Source organism: Glycine max, chromosome 9 (assembly GCF_000004515.6).
Source record: "Glycine max cultivar Williams 82 chromosome 9, Glycine_max_v4.0, whole genome shotgun sequence".
Taxonomy (NCBI): domain Eukaryota; kingdom Viridiplantae; phylum Streptophyta; class Magnoliopsida; order Fabales; family Fabaceae; genus Glycine; species Glycine max.
The window spans coordinates 1,297,817-1,314,949 of NC_038245.2; the positions used below are offsets into that span (position 1 = coordinate 1,297,817).

Sequence of the window (17,133 nt, forward strand, 5' to 3'; positions counted from 1 at the left end):
TTCAATGCACATGCAATGCAAGAACTTCAGAGGAGGGATAATTGTGGTGTGATCCATTTTTTCTCTATACTAAGAAAGAACCGTATAAACAGATTGCTCATTGTTCTATCATCTCTGTCCTTGATGGTCCATTCATCACCTGCTTCATTAGGTTGATCTAAGGAAAAAGTTATAAGATTAAATTATTAGTTAAAAAGAGAAAAGAGATGAAAGATATTGTGGTTTGAATTCTCTCTTCCATCAACAGAAACTAATAAAACTAACACTATTCGATATAAAAAATAATAATCAATCTCCTAAAACTAAAACTTCATATCATACTTCCCCTCGTAATGCAATACAACATTTTAATTTTAAGGAAATGACACTGTTTTGTGAAATTGGTAGGAGGATGCAATTTTTTTTTTCCATTTGAAGCATAATATAAATGCCAATTAAGATGACACAATTTTATGATTTTCCATTTGTTAAAGTTTTTTCTTTTTCATAACTTGATGCACATGGCTAATGATCCTCCAACTTCTTGCTGCCTTATTAGACTAACGAGGATGTAAAAATCTGGCAAATTCTATAGAATTCACAAAAAAAAAAAAATGTTAAACAACAAGATTAATATCAACACACGGGTCTACACATTTAAATTAGAAGGCAAAAATTGTCATGGATTTTCTATTTAGTGTTTTGTCTTTTTTGATATGGAGTTTGCTAAAAGTTAAGGCATAGTGTTTGATATGGAGTTTGCTAAAAGTTAAGGCATAGTGTTTAATTTTATATGGTTGCAATTGTAATATAGTGTATCATAATGAGACATTCTTAGTCAGCAAACTTCTAAATTATAATGATATATATATATATATATATATATATATATATATATATATATATATATATAACTAAGGTACAAGGAAAAAAGAATGATATCCCTTGACACCAGATGCATCGGAAGCATTTATATTTTCTTATAAAATTAAATTATTTCATACGCTAATTGAACAGTAAAGGAATACGTTATCAAAAACAAAAGCAAATTACCAAGTCTACATCTCTATCTTAAGGATTAAATATGCAAAATATTAAGAAATGGTACAGTTCATTAAAATAATTATAATATGCTGTATACATTATTTGTGGTAATTGAATTCACTACAAAAAATTTTACAACAACCCACAGATCAATTAAGATACTTTAGTTGTAAGACCTAGCCCATGTATAACAAATTAAGTTTTATTCAAATGTAAACTAATATTAATAATCTGTCATAAAATATTAATAGTGTAAAACTTCAAAAATATTAGAGATACCGTCTACACAAATAACGCAAAATTCTAGATAAAAATTAATTATAGGCTTATTATGCGTAAAAAATAATTTATATACTCGTACAAATTTCTTTAGGACAATTTGTTTCACAGATTAAATTACATTTTTGTGAATAATATTCTTGAGAATTATATTATTTCAAAAAATGTTTGATAAATATTTATCATTTGAAATATTTTTAACTTAAAATATATAAAAAAGGAAATATATTCCTAGGAATGAATTATGTTTGGAAATATATTTTTAACCCATGAAACAAACACATAGTATATTTTTTTTAAATAATTATTAAATAAAAAGTATTAAATACTTACCATGTAAAAGAAGCAAGAAGACTACATAGTAGATAGATTTTATAGGATCTATCAAAAAAAGAAAGAAATATAGGTTTCATAGGAGAATTTAAATTTTTTCAAAACAAAATGGAAATCTAAGAAAAAATATTAATGTAGTATATCATTATTTATTAATTGATTTTTTGCACAATATACAATTCATATAGTAAAATTCTAGATAGTTAAAAAATATTATTATTTAATTTGTCCCCCTATCATCACCATTTTATACTATCTTTGTAGTGCCATGATGATGGTTGCCATTGCCATTGTTCCAAAATCCCCATCCTTTGGTAGTAGCAGCAGCTATTTTTTAAATTGGATGATGCAAAAAGGCAAATTGTTGATTAAACCACCTTCTTCTTCTTCTCTTCACACGAATTCCCTCTAGTACTCGTCCAAGCAGAGGAGGAGTAGAAGAGGACAGACCAAGACAAGAGAAACATAGAAGAACAAAGAAACAGGTCTGTTTTTAAAAACCACCATTTTCTCTTTTATTTATTTATTTATTTTTCCTGGGAATACTTAGTTGGTACGAGGAAACACAGAGAACAAAGTCCCAAGTAGCAGTGTGAGGAGGAAAGAGAAAGGTGGCACCAAAATCAATCTCAGATCTCACAATCAGCACCACCCCAGATCCCATCTGATTGCTTTGTTCATTCACAAGTCTGGATTTTTAGTCTTAATTTTTGGTCAAAGTTTTATGGCTTCTTCATCTGGGAATCCTAATCAGCAGCAGCAGCCACAACCACAACAACTACAACAACAAAATTTTGATTTCAATAAGCTTTTCAAAGCACCAACAACATCATCACCCTCTATCCCTAATCCTTCAAATTTGAACTCTTCTCCATCATTCCCTGCTCCTTCTCCTTCCACACCCCCTCCTTCTTCTTACCCTACCCCTTCTTCCTCTTACCCTCCACCAACTGGCACATACCCTTATCACCACCCTCACTTTCTCCCCTATCCAGCCCTTCACCACCACCACCACCAACAACAACAACAACAACACCAAGAACACCCCCTTATCCTTCACCATCTTCCTCAAATGCATGCCCCTCAAAGACCCTCTATTTTTCAACCCTCTTCTCCCTCTCCCTCCTCCCCACACCTTCCTTCATCCCCCAATCCCCCCACTGGTGCACGCCTCATGGCCTTGTTGGGAACCCAAAATCCTCCCTCCAATCAGGAACCATCATCGGTTGTGTACTCATCTCCATCACCATCACCTGTGGTTTCTGATTTCTCAGTGCCACCAGCCTCCACACAGCAGCCCTCAGGGTCTCCTGTGAATCTGGCTAGTCCTCAGTCCACACCAACCAGGATGCTCAGCACCAAACTGCCCAAGGGGCGCCACTTGATCGGAGAGCATGCTGTGTATGACATTGATGCGAGGGTGCCTGGGGAGGTGCAGCCTCAGCTTGAAGTCACTCCTATCACCAAGTATGCCTCGGATCCAGGCCTCGTGCTTGGCCGCCAAATTGCAGTGAATAAGTCTTACATATGCTATGGACTCAAACTCGGGGCCATCCGGGTGCTTAATATCAATACTGCATTGAGATATTTGCTTCGGGGCCATACTCAGGTGTGTTGTGTCGCTGTTGCTTATGACCCGATCGCGAATGTGATTTTAATTTTCGTGTATCTGTAATGATTGAAGTGTAGTATTTCTGGTGTTTGTTTAGTCAAATGTGGCTTCTTGGTGCTAGTAGTTGATGCATTGGCTCTCTGGTTGAGGGTTGCTCACCCTTTTCATGTTTGATATTTTCCGTTTAAAATTGTATCAACTTTTGATGTGTTTTAGTGCCCTTGTGCCTTGGACAATTTGGCAGGGGTAGTATGAACTCATGTTTTGGATGATAAAAATGTATTCTTTTTACACTAATCTCTGCTTGCATATACTCTGCCTTGTTGTCTGTTGCCACGAGGCAAAAAAAAAAGAAAGCAAGATTATGTTTTTTCCTCAAATTTGTTGGGAGTTTGCACCTAAGAATGTAGAAGACTTTTAGTTTGTACTTCCATTTGTTTGCCATGTGTTGCATTCTCTTGATTTCAGTTTATCATGCTGAATTTTGATAGTGTAGTGCAAGAAAGGCAATATATTGTATAAACACACGATTGCTTTGGGGTTGTGTTTGACTTTGTCATTTCCATTAATTGGTTTAAATTATGTACTTATTGATATTTAGAGCAATATATTTAACCTATGGCCCCTTTTCTTTAGCCACTGTATGGGTACTCTTGGTAACTGTTTTCCCATGTTGATCATATTCTTATAATTGCAACTTTCTACATGCAATTCACGCTCTACCTCTTAAAAGTTATAGTGAATTTACTGTTGTTACATGCATTTGAGATGTTATTTTTACCTTTTATTCAATTTCCAATCTGTAACCATCTCCAATTTGTGCATATCTCTCTTTTATGTAGAGAGTAACAGACATGGCTTTCTTCGCCGAGGATCTTCACCTGTTGGCTAGGTAAATATCCCTTTTCTGTTTCTTGTTTGTCGTTTTTTTCTATATTATGTTTATTGATTATTTCCCCCTTTAATATGATCGCATTCACAGTGCTAGCACGGATGGGAGAATATTTGTATGGAAAATCAATGAGGGCCCTGACGAGGACGACAAGCCTCAAATTACTGGAAAAGTTATCCTAGCACTTCAAATATTAGGGGAGAGTGAGTCAGTTCATCCACGAGTATGCTGGCATCCCCACAAACAAGTAACACTGACTTTATAATTCTGATCTTAACTTTATTATCTTCCAATTGATGTTAAATCCTTTAAAATTTTAGCTTATCAGTTGGAATTTACTTACAGGAAATTTTAATGGTTGCTATTGGAAACCGTATCCTCAAAATTGACAGCATGAGAGCTGGAAAAGGTAAATTTTTTTCTGCAGAGGAGCCTCTCAAATGTTCCATTGATAAGTTGATTGATGGGGTGCAACTTGTTGGTAAGCATGATGGCAATGTCACCGAGTTGTCAATGTGCCAATGGATGAAGAGTCGATTAGCTTCAGCATCAGCTGACGGCACGGTCTGCATTTTGCTATCTTTCCTTGCCTTGCTCCATTGCTTCCTTTATTTTTTCATCCAATTTTGCACTAGTGGGATCTGGAAATGATTATGAAGTGTTGAATTCCTCGGCTTTAAATAGGGTGGGGAAGGGGATGCTGAATGGATCTGTCATTATATTACATCTTTGAGTTGTCAATATGAAAGAAAGATTCTTAATCATCTATTTTGCACTTCTAAATAACTTGTTTTTGTCAACAGGTGAAGATATGGGAAGAACGTAAGGCAACACCACTTGCTGTCATAAGACCACATGATGGTAAACCTGTTAATTCTGTGACGTTCTTGACTGCTCCTCACCGCCCTGAGCACATTGTTCTTATCACAGCGGTATATATGCTTCTAGTCTTTCCCTTCATTGGAAATGCGATATATTTTTATGCTTCAATTGGGGGTGCTTTTGGACTGTTTTGTTATGCAGCTTGACCATTTGTCATGTCTGCTTGAAGTGGTGTCTAGGTTCCCCTCATATCTTTCTAAACTAATTTCCTTTTCTAATTTCTATATGTATTTCCTTTACCACAGGGGCCACTAAATCAAGAAGTGAAGATTTGGGTTTCTGATAATGAGGAAGGCTGGCTATTGCCTAGTGATTCTGAGTCATGGAATTGTATTCAGACTTTGGATATAAGAAGTTCGTTTGAAGCCAACCCTGAAGATGCATTCTTTAATCAAGTTGTAGCATTGTCCCGTGCTGGTCTGTATCTGCTTGCAAATGCCAAGAAAAATACAATATATGCTGTTCACATAGAGTATGGATCCAATCCAACTGCTACACGCATGGATTACATTGCTGAGTTCACCGTCACAATGCCTATATTAAGTCTTACTGGAACTAGTGATAGTTTACCAGATGGTGAGCATATAGTACAGATATATTGTGTCCAAACACAAGCTATTCAACAGTATGGACTCAATTTGTCACAATGTTTGCCTCCACCCCTGGACAATGTTGAACTTGAGAAAACAGAATCCCATCTATCTCGTGCTTTTGATGCTTTGGATGGATCAATGGAAACTGGAAATATGCCACAAGTTCTTTGTGGCAGTTCTGAAAGTGCTCCTGTTGTGAGCGTTGCTGTAAATTTGCCTTCATCAGATATTTCTGGGTTACCTGAAGCTTCTATATCTTCGATATCAGATTCAGAGACCAAGTCAAATGATTTACCTCCTCGTAATGGTTTTGAACTTGTGCACTCTGCTTCACCTCCACTTCCTCAGAGTCCAAGATTGTCCCCGAAGTTATCTGGTTTAAAAAATTCATCAAATAATTTAGAGACTAGTTCAACAAGTGCTGATCACAGCAGCGAGCAGACAAATCTTGATTCTTCTGCTGAACAGAAAGTGGAATCTAAAAAAGATATGGCAGATGTACCTGGATCAGGTGACAATTTGCGAAAGGATGATAAAGTTGTTCAAAGTGATGTTTCTGTGGTTTCTAATGCCCCTACAACATATAAACACCCAACCCATTTGGTTACTCCATCTGAGATATTCTCTAATGCTGCTTTATCTTCTGATAATTCTCATAATTCTCAAGGTATGAACGGTCAAGATGTGGCTGCCCATAGAGATGCAGAAAACTCTCAAGTAGATGTTGAAGTTGTAGGGGAGACAGATTCTATTCAAGAAAATACTGAGTATGAAAGAGACAGAGACTCACACACAAATGTTGCTGAGAAGAAAGAGAAGTTATTCTATTCTCAGGCCTCCGATCTGGGTATTCAGATGGCTAGAGAGACCTATAACATAGAGGGAGCTTGTCAAGCTGATAATATTAAGACCATCAATGCACCTGATCAAAGTGGTAACTCTGTTGAGGAAGAAATTCAAGACACAAGTAAGGATGTACCTGCAAACATCAGTGAATCAGAAACTGTGGCTGCTGCTGTGCAATCTCCTGCACCTTCTGTGAAAGGTAAAAGACAAAAAGGCAAAAATTCTCACGTGTCTGGTGCATCTTCCACTTCTCCCAGTCCTTTTAACTCAACAGATTCATCAAATGATCAAGGTGGCAATTCAGGAGGGTCATCCATGGAGGCTGCTTTGCCACAGTTATTTGCTATGCAGGAGATGATGAGCCAGGTTTTTAATTTGTATTTGAAGTATATTTTTATTTTTACTGGCTTCACTTAACATGGTGCATGCTTTGCCTATACTTTTAATATTGCCCATGATTCTGGTAGTGCTGTTCTTTCTGACTTAAGTTGTTGTAGTATTAGTAGAGCATAGTCAATTGTTTTCTAGATTAATAGTGTGCTCCTATTGTAACCTTGTAGTCAAAATGGATTTTTAAGTTTTTATTAACTATCTTTATCATGATCAAATTCGGGACACAAGATTTTTTCTGTCAAACTTTGTGGAAGTTTCTGTAGGCATATAGTTTAGATACATGTGTAGCATCTTTTTGGGGGATAAAGACACAATGTGTGGCATATGCAGCCTGAAAATGGATTAATCTAATATAGATGTCCTGTAGAAGCCTGATCGATCATGTCCATTTCTTTCTTATGTATCTCACTTGGCTTTATTCCAATCCAGTAATTCCGAAAGATTGATTAGCAATACATTCACTATCAGCTCCATGGTTTTATGATTATGTGATATTATATAATAGTAGCATGAAGTTGCTTTTATTTTTGAACTGCTGGGTCTTGTAAGGATGCCACTCTCCCTTGCACCCATCCTAAAATAACATTTGTAGAAACTGTCTTTTCTAGGAAGGGATCTTTTCATGTCTTTAATATGGTTTTGCCTCTCTTATGTACTCATATCACCCAATGAGCTATTTTTAGATTTTTTTTTTGTTTCTTACTCTCCTTCGTTTACTATTTTACAGTTATTAAGCATGAATAAAGAAATGCAAAAGCAGATGAATGCAATGGTTTCTGTCCCAGTTACTAAGGAAGGCAAAAGATTGGAAGGATCCTTGGGTCGAAACATGGAGAAAGTTGTCAAGGCTCACACTGATGCTTTGTGGGCTCGATTGCAAGAAGAAAATGCAAAGCAAGAGAAGTTAGAGCGAGACCGTACACAGCAAATAACAAATTTGATCTCCAATTATGTAAACAAGGATATGGTATCTATATTGGAAAAAATCATTAAGAAGGAAATATCTTCAATTGGAACAACCATTACTCGTTCAATTAGTCAAGTTATAGAGAAAACTATATCATCAGCTATTACAGAATCATTCCAGGTTTGTATTTGTTGAAATCCTTTATCGACTATAGATATGGTTAAAGTAGAACTTACAAAGGCTTGGACAATTCTCACCTCATGAGTTAGCTTTTGGGGTTGAGTTAAATCCAACCCAAATTCTAGACGGTAAGCTTATCATAGATATGATGTTGGGCCACCTTCAACTATTCAAAAATCCACTTGATACCACAGCACTCCCAGTGCAATAAAAAAATCCACCTGGCCCCATGTATTTTCCAGTGCAATCTACCTGGTCACGCAACTTTACTAGTGCAAAATGAAAAAAAAAAAAAAAAAACCCTACAATCTCTATGCTCTAGATGTCTAATCCTAGGCATGGGGGGTGTGTTTTGAGATCCCACATTAACTATAGATATGACTAAAGTAGAGCTTGTAAAGACTTGGGCTATCCTCATCTCGTGAGCTGGGCTTTTGGTGTTGAGTTAGGCCTAACCCAAATTCAAGAGTATTAATTTCATCCTTTGAAAGTGCCTGCTGCTTTAATAGTCAATGTGTTTGTGGTTAGATTAGGTTAGCTTAGTTTTTTTTTTTTTTTTTTTGTCAATTTACAACTTTTCAGAGGTTACTTTATAAAGTAGTTGGATGCCATGCCATATGGTAAGCTGAAACGTTATCAGAAATCTTTGTGTGCCAATTATAGTTCATCTATTATTCAACCCTCCACCCTTCCCTCCTATATGGTGAATTGCTACTTCAATTTTTTCCTCACTGCTAAAGTGCCAATTTCTGCTTGAATATGTTTGACTGAGGTTATGTCATGAATTTTGCAGAAGGGGGTGGGAGACAAGGCATTGAATCAACTAGAAAAATCAGTTAGTTCAAAACTTGAAGCTACAGTGGCTAGGCAGATACAGGCACAATTTCAAACCTCTGGCAAGCAAGCTCTTCAGGTTAGCAGCTTCTGGTCAACATCAACAATATCTCTTAAAGCTCTTTTTGCATTCTCTTCTTTTCTTTTTTTGATCGTGTTGAGTATGAACTTTTATCTGCCTTTGCTTTCTGTGCTTTATCATCTGCTATATTTGCTGTTGGAAATTGTTTATACTTGGGAGTCTTGGACAACCTGACACATATGTTCTTCATAAAAAAATGGCAGACTTATGTTGAGCTGTCAATTATATATTACTGACAGTATAAGAGTAATGCTCTAATAGACTGGAGGTTAAATTTCTCTAAAAAAAATGGATGAAAAATTTAGAAACATTAATATCATAAATCCTTATCAAATGCTAAGAATTCAATGTTGTGTGTCTTAGTAATTCTTTTATAGCCTTATATCATTCGGATGTGCATATGGAGGGCCATTGTAGCTTCACATCTTTGAGTAATGCTCTAATAGACTGGAGGTTAAATTTCTCTAAAAAAAATGGATGAAAAATTTAGAAACATTAATATCATAAATCCTTATCAAATGCTAAGAATTCAATGTTGTGTGTCTTAGTAATTCTTTTATAGCCTTATATCATTCGGATGTGCATATGGAGGGCCATTGTAGCTTCACATCTTTGGGCATTCTGTTATTAAGATAAGGCAGATATAGTCAAATTTTATAATTTCTTATTGTAATTTTTGCAAGGTCTGTCGAAATTTTGGTGATACCTATTGGTTGTTGCTTAGATATGCCTGTATGCAATTTTAGATTGAGCTGGACTTGAACTGGACCATTTCTCTATTGTAGCTTCACTGTTGCTGTGCTCTTTTATTATTGCAAGCTTATCACCTGCCCATCTTTGGTTGTTCCTTCAAATAGCTTGCAAATTATGGGTTCTAGAATTCTATAATTTTCTATAGGTTTCAGTTTGCTAGCTAGTTATTAGACTGCTGGATTCTGAATAGGGTTTATCCCAGATTTATTGTATTTTTTGTTTCTAGGTAATGTCCAGTCATGCTTCTTTAAAATCTAATTATTTGAAACCCATTTCTCAGAGCCTGCACTTTTTAATGTGTTTCTGAAATTCTTCATTTTTAGCTATTCATTATCCTTGCAATCTCTTATTTCACATGGTTGTACAATTCAAATTAACTTCAGATTTTGGGTTTAGTTTGATGTTTGCTCTCGAAGCAGTCTGGAATTTTCTGTCCTTGTAGGCGACTAGGCGGGTTCGGTTAATCATTTCTTATGGTTTTGTTTGTACTTTGTAGGAAGCACTCAAGACTAGTGTGGAAGCTTCAGTCGTTCCTGCATTTGAGATGTCTTGCAAGGCTTTGTTTGAGCAAATTGATATCAAATTTCAAAATGGACTTGTGAAGCACACAACTGCTATTCAACAGCAGTTTGATTCTACTCATTCTCCACTAGCCATGACTTTGAGGGTATGTGTAGGATGCTTTTTGAAAGCAGCTAATATGACTTTTACCTTTGATGTTGTTTTTCCTGCCATAGGTTTTTTAGCCTTACTTATGGACTCTATTTTTTATGTTTCCTTTGTTAGCAAAGATATTGTTACACTTTGGTTTTAAGTTATGTGGCACAGTCAGATGCAACCTAAATAGTTTTTGTGATAGATGGTTGAATAATTTGTTCCTTCTGAGAAGTGTATAGTTCATTTCTTTTTTTTTTTTTTGTATTTTTTAAAGGAGTAATTTGTGATAGATGACCTATCATGATTGTTTTTCTTTTTTAAAAAAAAAAACAAAATGGATTATTTTAGAAACTGCAAGTTTTTTTCACTTCTCAGCTGCCATAACAACTTACAAGGCAAAACGTCCAGTTATTTTTTACCTACATATGCATATCTACAAGATGTTTGAATCTTGTCTCATTGTTGGGAACAAGAAGCTAATTTATTATGAATCAAGAGTCTTGATTCATGACTGTCATATGGTGGGCCATCCTCACTACCATGTGCCAAATATATTAGTGGCCTTTCCTCTCTTTATGTCTGATTTGTCATGTTTGAAAACTCAATATGTAGTGTTATGATTTCACAGGATACAATTAATTCAGCATCATCAATCACACAAACTTTGAGTGGACAATTGGCTGATGGCCAACGTAAACTGCTAGCAATTGCAACTAATTCCAAAGTAGCTGCAGATCCCTTTGTAGCGCAAATCAACAATGGCTTGCATGAGATGGTATGTTTGTTTGTCATTTCCTTTTATCTTCCTATTTTGATGAGTGTGCTTGATATTTCATACTGGGAGATGACTTACACTTTGACAGACTGAGGATCCTACCAAAGAACTATCAAGGTTGATAAGCGAGGGCAAATTTGAGGAAGCATTTACGGGAGCCCTTCATAGAAGTGACGTTTCGATAGTTTCTTGGTTATGTTCTCAGGTATGATAATCGTTCATCTGTTGACTTGAGTCGCTACTCAGAATTACATTTTGTTTGAAATGGTGGTTAGAAAGAACTAGCAAAATGAAACAAAGCAAAAGGGGAGCTTCTTTTTTTCTAAATTCAACTGTAGATAGTGGATAACTTCTTCTGTATATTCCAAGCAAATATTAAGTGATTCTGGGGAAATGTTATTAACCTGTAGATTTTGAGTTTTTCCTATGGCAAAATTGTAAATTTCTGGGGGTCCTCCATGAAAATAGTAAGCAGAGTTTAAATGTGAAATTGATTTGCAGTTCCTATAATATACCTTGGCATAATGGAAAGTTTGCTACCTTGTGACCTGAGGCTCCTTCACTTGTGGGGGCAAAGCACCACACATCTACTTTTCTCATACAGCGCTAGGTGGGAGCCTTGTGCATTGGACCGCCCCATATTTTATTTCTTGTTTAAGGGTGAAATCACATCTCATAATCCCATTCCAGTCTATCCAACTTTCCCAAAACAAAATCTAATCAGACCTCTACATATCATTGTTGTTTTAACACATTTTTTGTAGTTTGTATGGTTATATCTGATAAAGTCAACGACAATGTCTCTAATGTATAGTTTCACATCTCTTCATAACCAGGTTGATTTAGCCCGTATTTTGGCAATGGTGCCACTGCCATTAAGCCAAGGAGTACTTCTGTCTCTTCTGCAACAGTTGTCCTGTGACATCAATACAGAGACACCCAAAAAATTGACATGGATGACAGATGTGGCTGCTGCTATAAACCCGGCAGATCCAAGGATTGCAGCACATGTGCGGCAAATATTAGATCAAGTGTCCCGAACACTGGGCCATCATCGGATTTTACCAACTACCTCCCCTTCAGAAGCGAGCACAATTCGCCTTCTCATGCATGTCATAAACTCGGTCTTGTTGAGCTGTAAATGACATTGTTGTATTTTTATCATCTGTGCAGAAAGTGTTGAGTATCAACTTTGGTTTGTATAGATATTTAGATAGTTTGGAGAGGGGGGATGAAGTGAACTACTGTATGTAGTTGTTTTGGTACAATTGATTTGTGTGAAATAGTTTCACTTTTTTTTTGTATGCTTAATTGTTTACATTTTGCCCTGGCCCCCTCCTCCTTAGGTTGTCTTTACACTTTATAGAGATATTATTATTGCCTTCACCCTGATGGACAAGGAAAAGTGTGACATCCTCATGCAAAGAAGTCAGCATTGCAATGACAGTTATTTCCAAGCTGCCTTTGGAGTGTAAACAAAACTCCAGGGTAGGCAGCAGTTGAGGCTGGGAGTGGCTGTAGCAAGTATTGACTGGTCATTGTATCCTGCTACAGCAGGCTTGGCCTTGTAAAAGATTTTGTGATTCTTAATAGTTGAGAACATGGGAGTGGCTTCAGAGGCTGTATTGTTTTGCTAGGATATTTTATGTGGGTTGATTCGGGTGGCAGTTTCCTATAGAGGTAGTTAAGAATGTCCGCAACATTTCAGATTATGTAAACTTTATACTAAATATAGCCACAGTAGCAAATTGAGTTTGACTTGAGACCTCCCTCCTAAATTTCATTTCAGATTCTTGCCAGAGCCCTAGTTTTTATGTACAACCTACTCTAGAGTTCAGATTCCCTTCACCAAGTGAAAAATTAAAAAAAAAAACAAAAAAAAAATGTATGTCTAACTCTGGTTGTTACTGTTTTACTGAATCAAAGGCATAGGTGCAAAGTTTAAGTGTGTTTAACTTGCTCATGCTAGCACTATAAATATTTCTAACAGCTTATAAATTGTTTGGTTCCACGTTTTGGATATGATTTTTGAAAACTAATAGTTAGAACTTCTACGTGGATGTTTGGTTTGGTTTGTACTTTAAAAAATACTGTGACACGTTCTAGTGTAAATCCAACGAATAAAAATAAAATGAATATAAAAACAATGATCTTGGTTTGTTGGCAATGACTTTTGTTTTAAAGCATAATTTTACAACGGATTTCCAAACATGTTCTACATCATAAACATGATTTTTCCATTTTTAATAAGTTTCTAAATACTCAATCAGTGTGTTTGTTTTAGCACAAGAAATTCACAAGCAATGCAAAAGCAACTGTTGTCGACATCCGGTAGTAACCAATGTGTTACCAAACCGGAGCAGATCCTCTGCAGTGAGAAAAAGCTTGATCCTCGGCAGTATTAAATCTCACCATTTATTTTTTTTTAAAATTCCATTTTATAATAAAAAAATATTATATTAATAAAATCTAATATAAGGTTAGGTTCTTTATCGTGGTAATGCCACTGCAGATGATTCATTCCCTAACCTAACCCTAACTAAACACACTAATAATGTATCATTGAAGTGATTGGTCCCAATGAGGCTTAACGTCTATTATAGATTCTAGGCCATTATACGACAGAAGTACATAAATCACAAGATAACCTGCCACAAGCCAAGTACCAATCTCGTTGGTGCCTAAGCAAATACCAATCTCTAGGAAGAAAGAAAACCCTAAAAAGGTAAAAACAATATATTTTAATTAGAGTGAGTACACTTCCACGATAAAGATTTTATTATATCGTTATTTATCAATACATTAAGTGTTGTATGAAAATTATACCCCAAGTGTTGTATAATATACACGTTATCGTTATTTAGAGGATTTACAATTAGTTAATAATATAATTTTCTTTTACACAAGTGTTGTATGAAAATTATACCCCAAGTTACTCTTAGTGGGATGATACCTCAAGTTTTGTTAATGGTGAATTCCTTCCTAACATGACAACGTTTTCCAACTACAGATTATGTTAGCTTGATTGGGTTTTTTGGCTTGGTCCCCCCGACTTGTTCATCCTTTTTTGCTCTCTTTTAATGATATTTGGTGTGGTCTCTTGGTAGATTTGTATGGATGTGAATATAGTTGGGATGCATATACACCCTTCATAGATTTTACACTAACTTTGTAAAAAAAAATGTATTATATGAAAATTAAACTCATTTTGCATGCATGAAATCACCATAAAATCATAAAAAAATTAAAATATGTTTTTTGTCTTCATAAAATTTGAAACATATGAATTTTGTTTTTGTAAAATTTTAGTATATTTTTTATCCTCGTAAAATTGAAATGTATCATTTTTTTATCGTAAAGGGTCGGACATCTATTATATGTATAATTAATGTAAAAAATCATAATCATATTTTTAAATTTATCCAATTTGAGCGATTTCTAGGTCAACATTTGACACATTTCAATTTAACGAAAATGAAAAAATATATTTTAGTTAAAAAAAACATAGTTTTTGTGCAACACAATACCACCACACGTGATTAGCTGTGGAGAAGTAATTAACAAAGCTATAATAAAGATGCACCTCTTTTTTTTATTATTCATTGCCTTGATTTTCCTTGCGGTCTTTCCTTTTCCAAAATTAGCAACGCCAAAAGAGGAGCTAACTCCTATCTCACATCAAATGGCTGATGTTATAGATTGGACCTACCGCAAGCGAAGGGTGCATGTGTAACAAATTTACATGCACGTGTGCATGTGTGCGACTGATTATTTTTGTGTGCTGTGTTTTGAGTTGGAAGATACGGTTTTACTTTTACCTTAAAAAAAAAGCATAGCGTGTGTGCAAAGCTCACCATTTCTAAATCATCATTTTTTTTCTTTACATTAACCTTACCACCACCAACATAGAAAACATAGATATACGTTCCTAAGCCCCTACATACCTGTCCCTTTGGCCTCAAGACTCAGGTATCCAACTCTACCATTTCTTAGGATAATAAATCATCATCATGAAAATTGTATCAATCGTTTCTTGAACATTTTGTTTTTTCAACATGAATTATAAGAGGTTTTTGTTGTTCACTTTTATAGTAACTTTTGTTTTTTCCATGTATATGTTAATTTCCATTTGTTCATTACAATTTTGATCTTAGTAGTACAACCTTTGGATGTGTTTTTTTTTTCACGGTTGTGTTTGATAAAAGTGTGTCAAATGGGGTATTTGACATATATACGAGTTGATAATGTTTTTGGTGAATCTTCCATTGACAGAAAAGGTATCAAGGGTGCTCATAAATGGAACGGGGGAAGAATAAGAGAGCAAGAGAAGATGATGAAGTTGAGATTGGGTCTTCTTTTGAGAATTATAACAACAATATTGCAAAGAAGAGAAATGTATATGGCATAAGCTTCAAGAAGGAGAAGAATAATGAAGTGGAAGAGAAAGATTGTTTCAAGGCATGGGATTATTCCCATTTGACAATGGGAGTGTTTGATTTCCCTTGGCTGAAAGATGGTGTCATATCCAAATCATATGAATGCTTGGATTTTGAAGACAATTTCTTGTCATCTCTAGAACGCCAAGACACTTTCTTCAAAGCTTCTTCTGGCATTGATTTCTCTGAGGAGTATGGTTTGTGTGAAATTCCAGAGGCATCAATGGCTCATATTCAAGAAGCCAAGTTGGTTGAGGATATGTGGAAGCCATTTGAGAGTAATGGGTTGGAGCTGGAGCCAGAAGGTGGAGATTGTATTTGGAGCTTTTTACTCAATAAACCTCTTTGATAGAATTTGGATTCTTGTATTCATAATTCAAAAAGTTTTTGTAATTATCCCGAAGAATTGAAATAAAATTATGGTAGAACTATGGCAGTTGTTGTATGAGGTCTAATCAATTATGCTAGATGCAACCACATAACGGATTTGATGTCATGTTCGAATTCACACTTCGATGATTTGAGAAGATGTCAGCAAACAACAAAGCCAAGAGAGCAATTGATAAACAACATTTGGTATTTCTCTTTCATGTTAATGGCTCCAAGCTACAATCTTCACATGGATTTGTCATCTTCAGGTTAAGGGTCTATAAATCTATTGATCAATTCTAGTCCGAGACCAATTTTGTCACTTTTTTTCTTTGATCGTCCAAATAAAATTTACATCGACTTGTATGCTAATCAATTAGAAAATGTAGTACACAAATATGAGACTTAAATTTATGCAACATGTATGTACATGCATTTACTATCTATTCTATGCAGGACATGTATATACCTTATATGTGGAATTCATGATATTTTCCCAGTTGAAAGGGATAGACTTCATGCCATTTCACCCCACAGAACCTAATGTAAAACATTAAAAATTTGAACCTAGAATCTCAAAGTGGTGTATGTAATGCACAATCAGTATATGCAATGGTCCATGAAAATTGAAATCCAATTCTGTTCACTACTGTCCAAATTAAGCATTGGAGAGAATGAAACTTCATATGTAGTTCAGACAAATGGGAATTTGTGAATATAATATATATTAGAGAGTAGTAATTTGTAGCTTTGTGGAGTTACTATGTGGAAATGAGTGTAACGTTTGACTGTTTGAGGGTCCAAAGGTTGTTTTAACATTTATAGGAATCATAGAAAGCAATTTTGTCCTCCCATAATTTTTTTTTGATTAATAAGAAGTATCTAAAACTTCTTATTTGATTCTTAACTAATCTTTTCGTATCAGATCCATCATTTTGAGATAAAATAGCATCTCTAATTTTGATTTCATGTTCAAGTTAAAGATCGAATTTCAAATCTTGAGTAAAGAAATTAAGTGTCGAATTACTTGTACTAATAATTTTTTATCTATCATGATGTCTTTTGATTGCTTTTGGAGTATGCTATTCAATTGGATTTTTCATTCATTCATAAAGTCAAATGATGAGAACCCGTTAGATCAAGATCGGATGACTCATATTTTATCTCCATAAACCATACTTGAAGCAGACATTTGAGATTTGAGCCATTCAATTTTCATAAACAACGGCTATGGTTTGCTGACTGCATGATGAAAAATTCAACTATATATGCTCACATGCATATCCA

The 17,133-nt window shown here is 35.1% G+C and overlaps 2 protein-coding genes across 5 annotated transcripts; both read left to right on the forward strand.

Moving 5' to 3' along the window:
* The first annotated feature begins 1,899 nt into the window (after nucleotides 1-1,899).
* LOC100778070 (enhancer of mRNA-decapping protein 4) lies at nucleotides 1,900-12,804 on the forward strand. Of its 3 annotated transcripts, none has more exons than XM_006586739.3 (13): nucleotides 1,900-2,120; nucleotides 2,186-3,244; nucleotides 4,090-4,139; nucleotides 4,230-4,386; nucleotides 4,485-4,703; nucleotides 4,943-5,071; nucleotides 5,267-6,826; nucleotides 7,581-7,940; nucleotides 8,734-8,853; nucleotides 10,106-10,276; nucleotides 10,895-11,041; nucleotides 11,130-11,246; nucleotides 11,878-12,804. In XM_006586739.3, exons 2-13 carry the CDS (start codon nucleotides 2,360-2,362, stop codon nucleotides 12,184-12,186), a joined length of 4,224 nt encoding a protein of 1,407 aa, XP_006586802.1. In that variant the 5' UTR covers nucleotides 1,900-2,120; nucleotides 2,186-2,359; the 3' UTR covers nucleotides 12,187-12,804. The 3 variants fall into 3 exon arrangements, with proteins under 3 accessions (XP_006586802.1, XP_006586803.1, XP_003534751.1); XM_006586740.3 differs by having other exon boundaries at nucleotides 2,205-3,244; XM_003534703.4 differs by having other exon boundaries at nucleotides 1,900-3,244.
* A 1,989-nt stretch (nucleotides 12,805-14,793) lies between these two features.
* Nucleotides 14,794-15,902, forward strand: LOC102661390 (uncharacterized). Of its 2 annotated transcripts, none has more exons than XM_041005322.1 (2): nucleotides 14,794-15,010; nucleotides 15,319-15,902. In XM_041005322.1, the coding sequence occupies exon 2, from the start codon at nucleotides 15,338-15,340 to the stop codon at nucleotides 15,824-15,826; it is 489 nt and encodes a 162-aa protein (XP_040861256.1). In that variant the 5' UTR covers nucleotides 14,794-15,010; nucleotides 15,319-15,337; the 3' UTR covers nucleotides 15,827-15,902. The 2 variants fall into 2 exon arrangements, with proteins under 2 accessions (XP_040861256.1, XP_006586804.1); XM_006586741.3 differs by having other exon boundaries at nucleotides 14,799-15,010; nucleotides 15,314-15,902.
* Nucleotides 15,903-17,133: the final 1,231 nt, after the last annotated feature.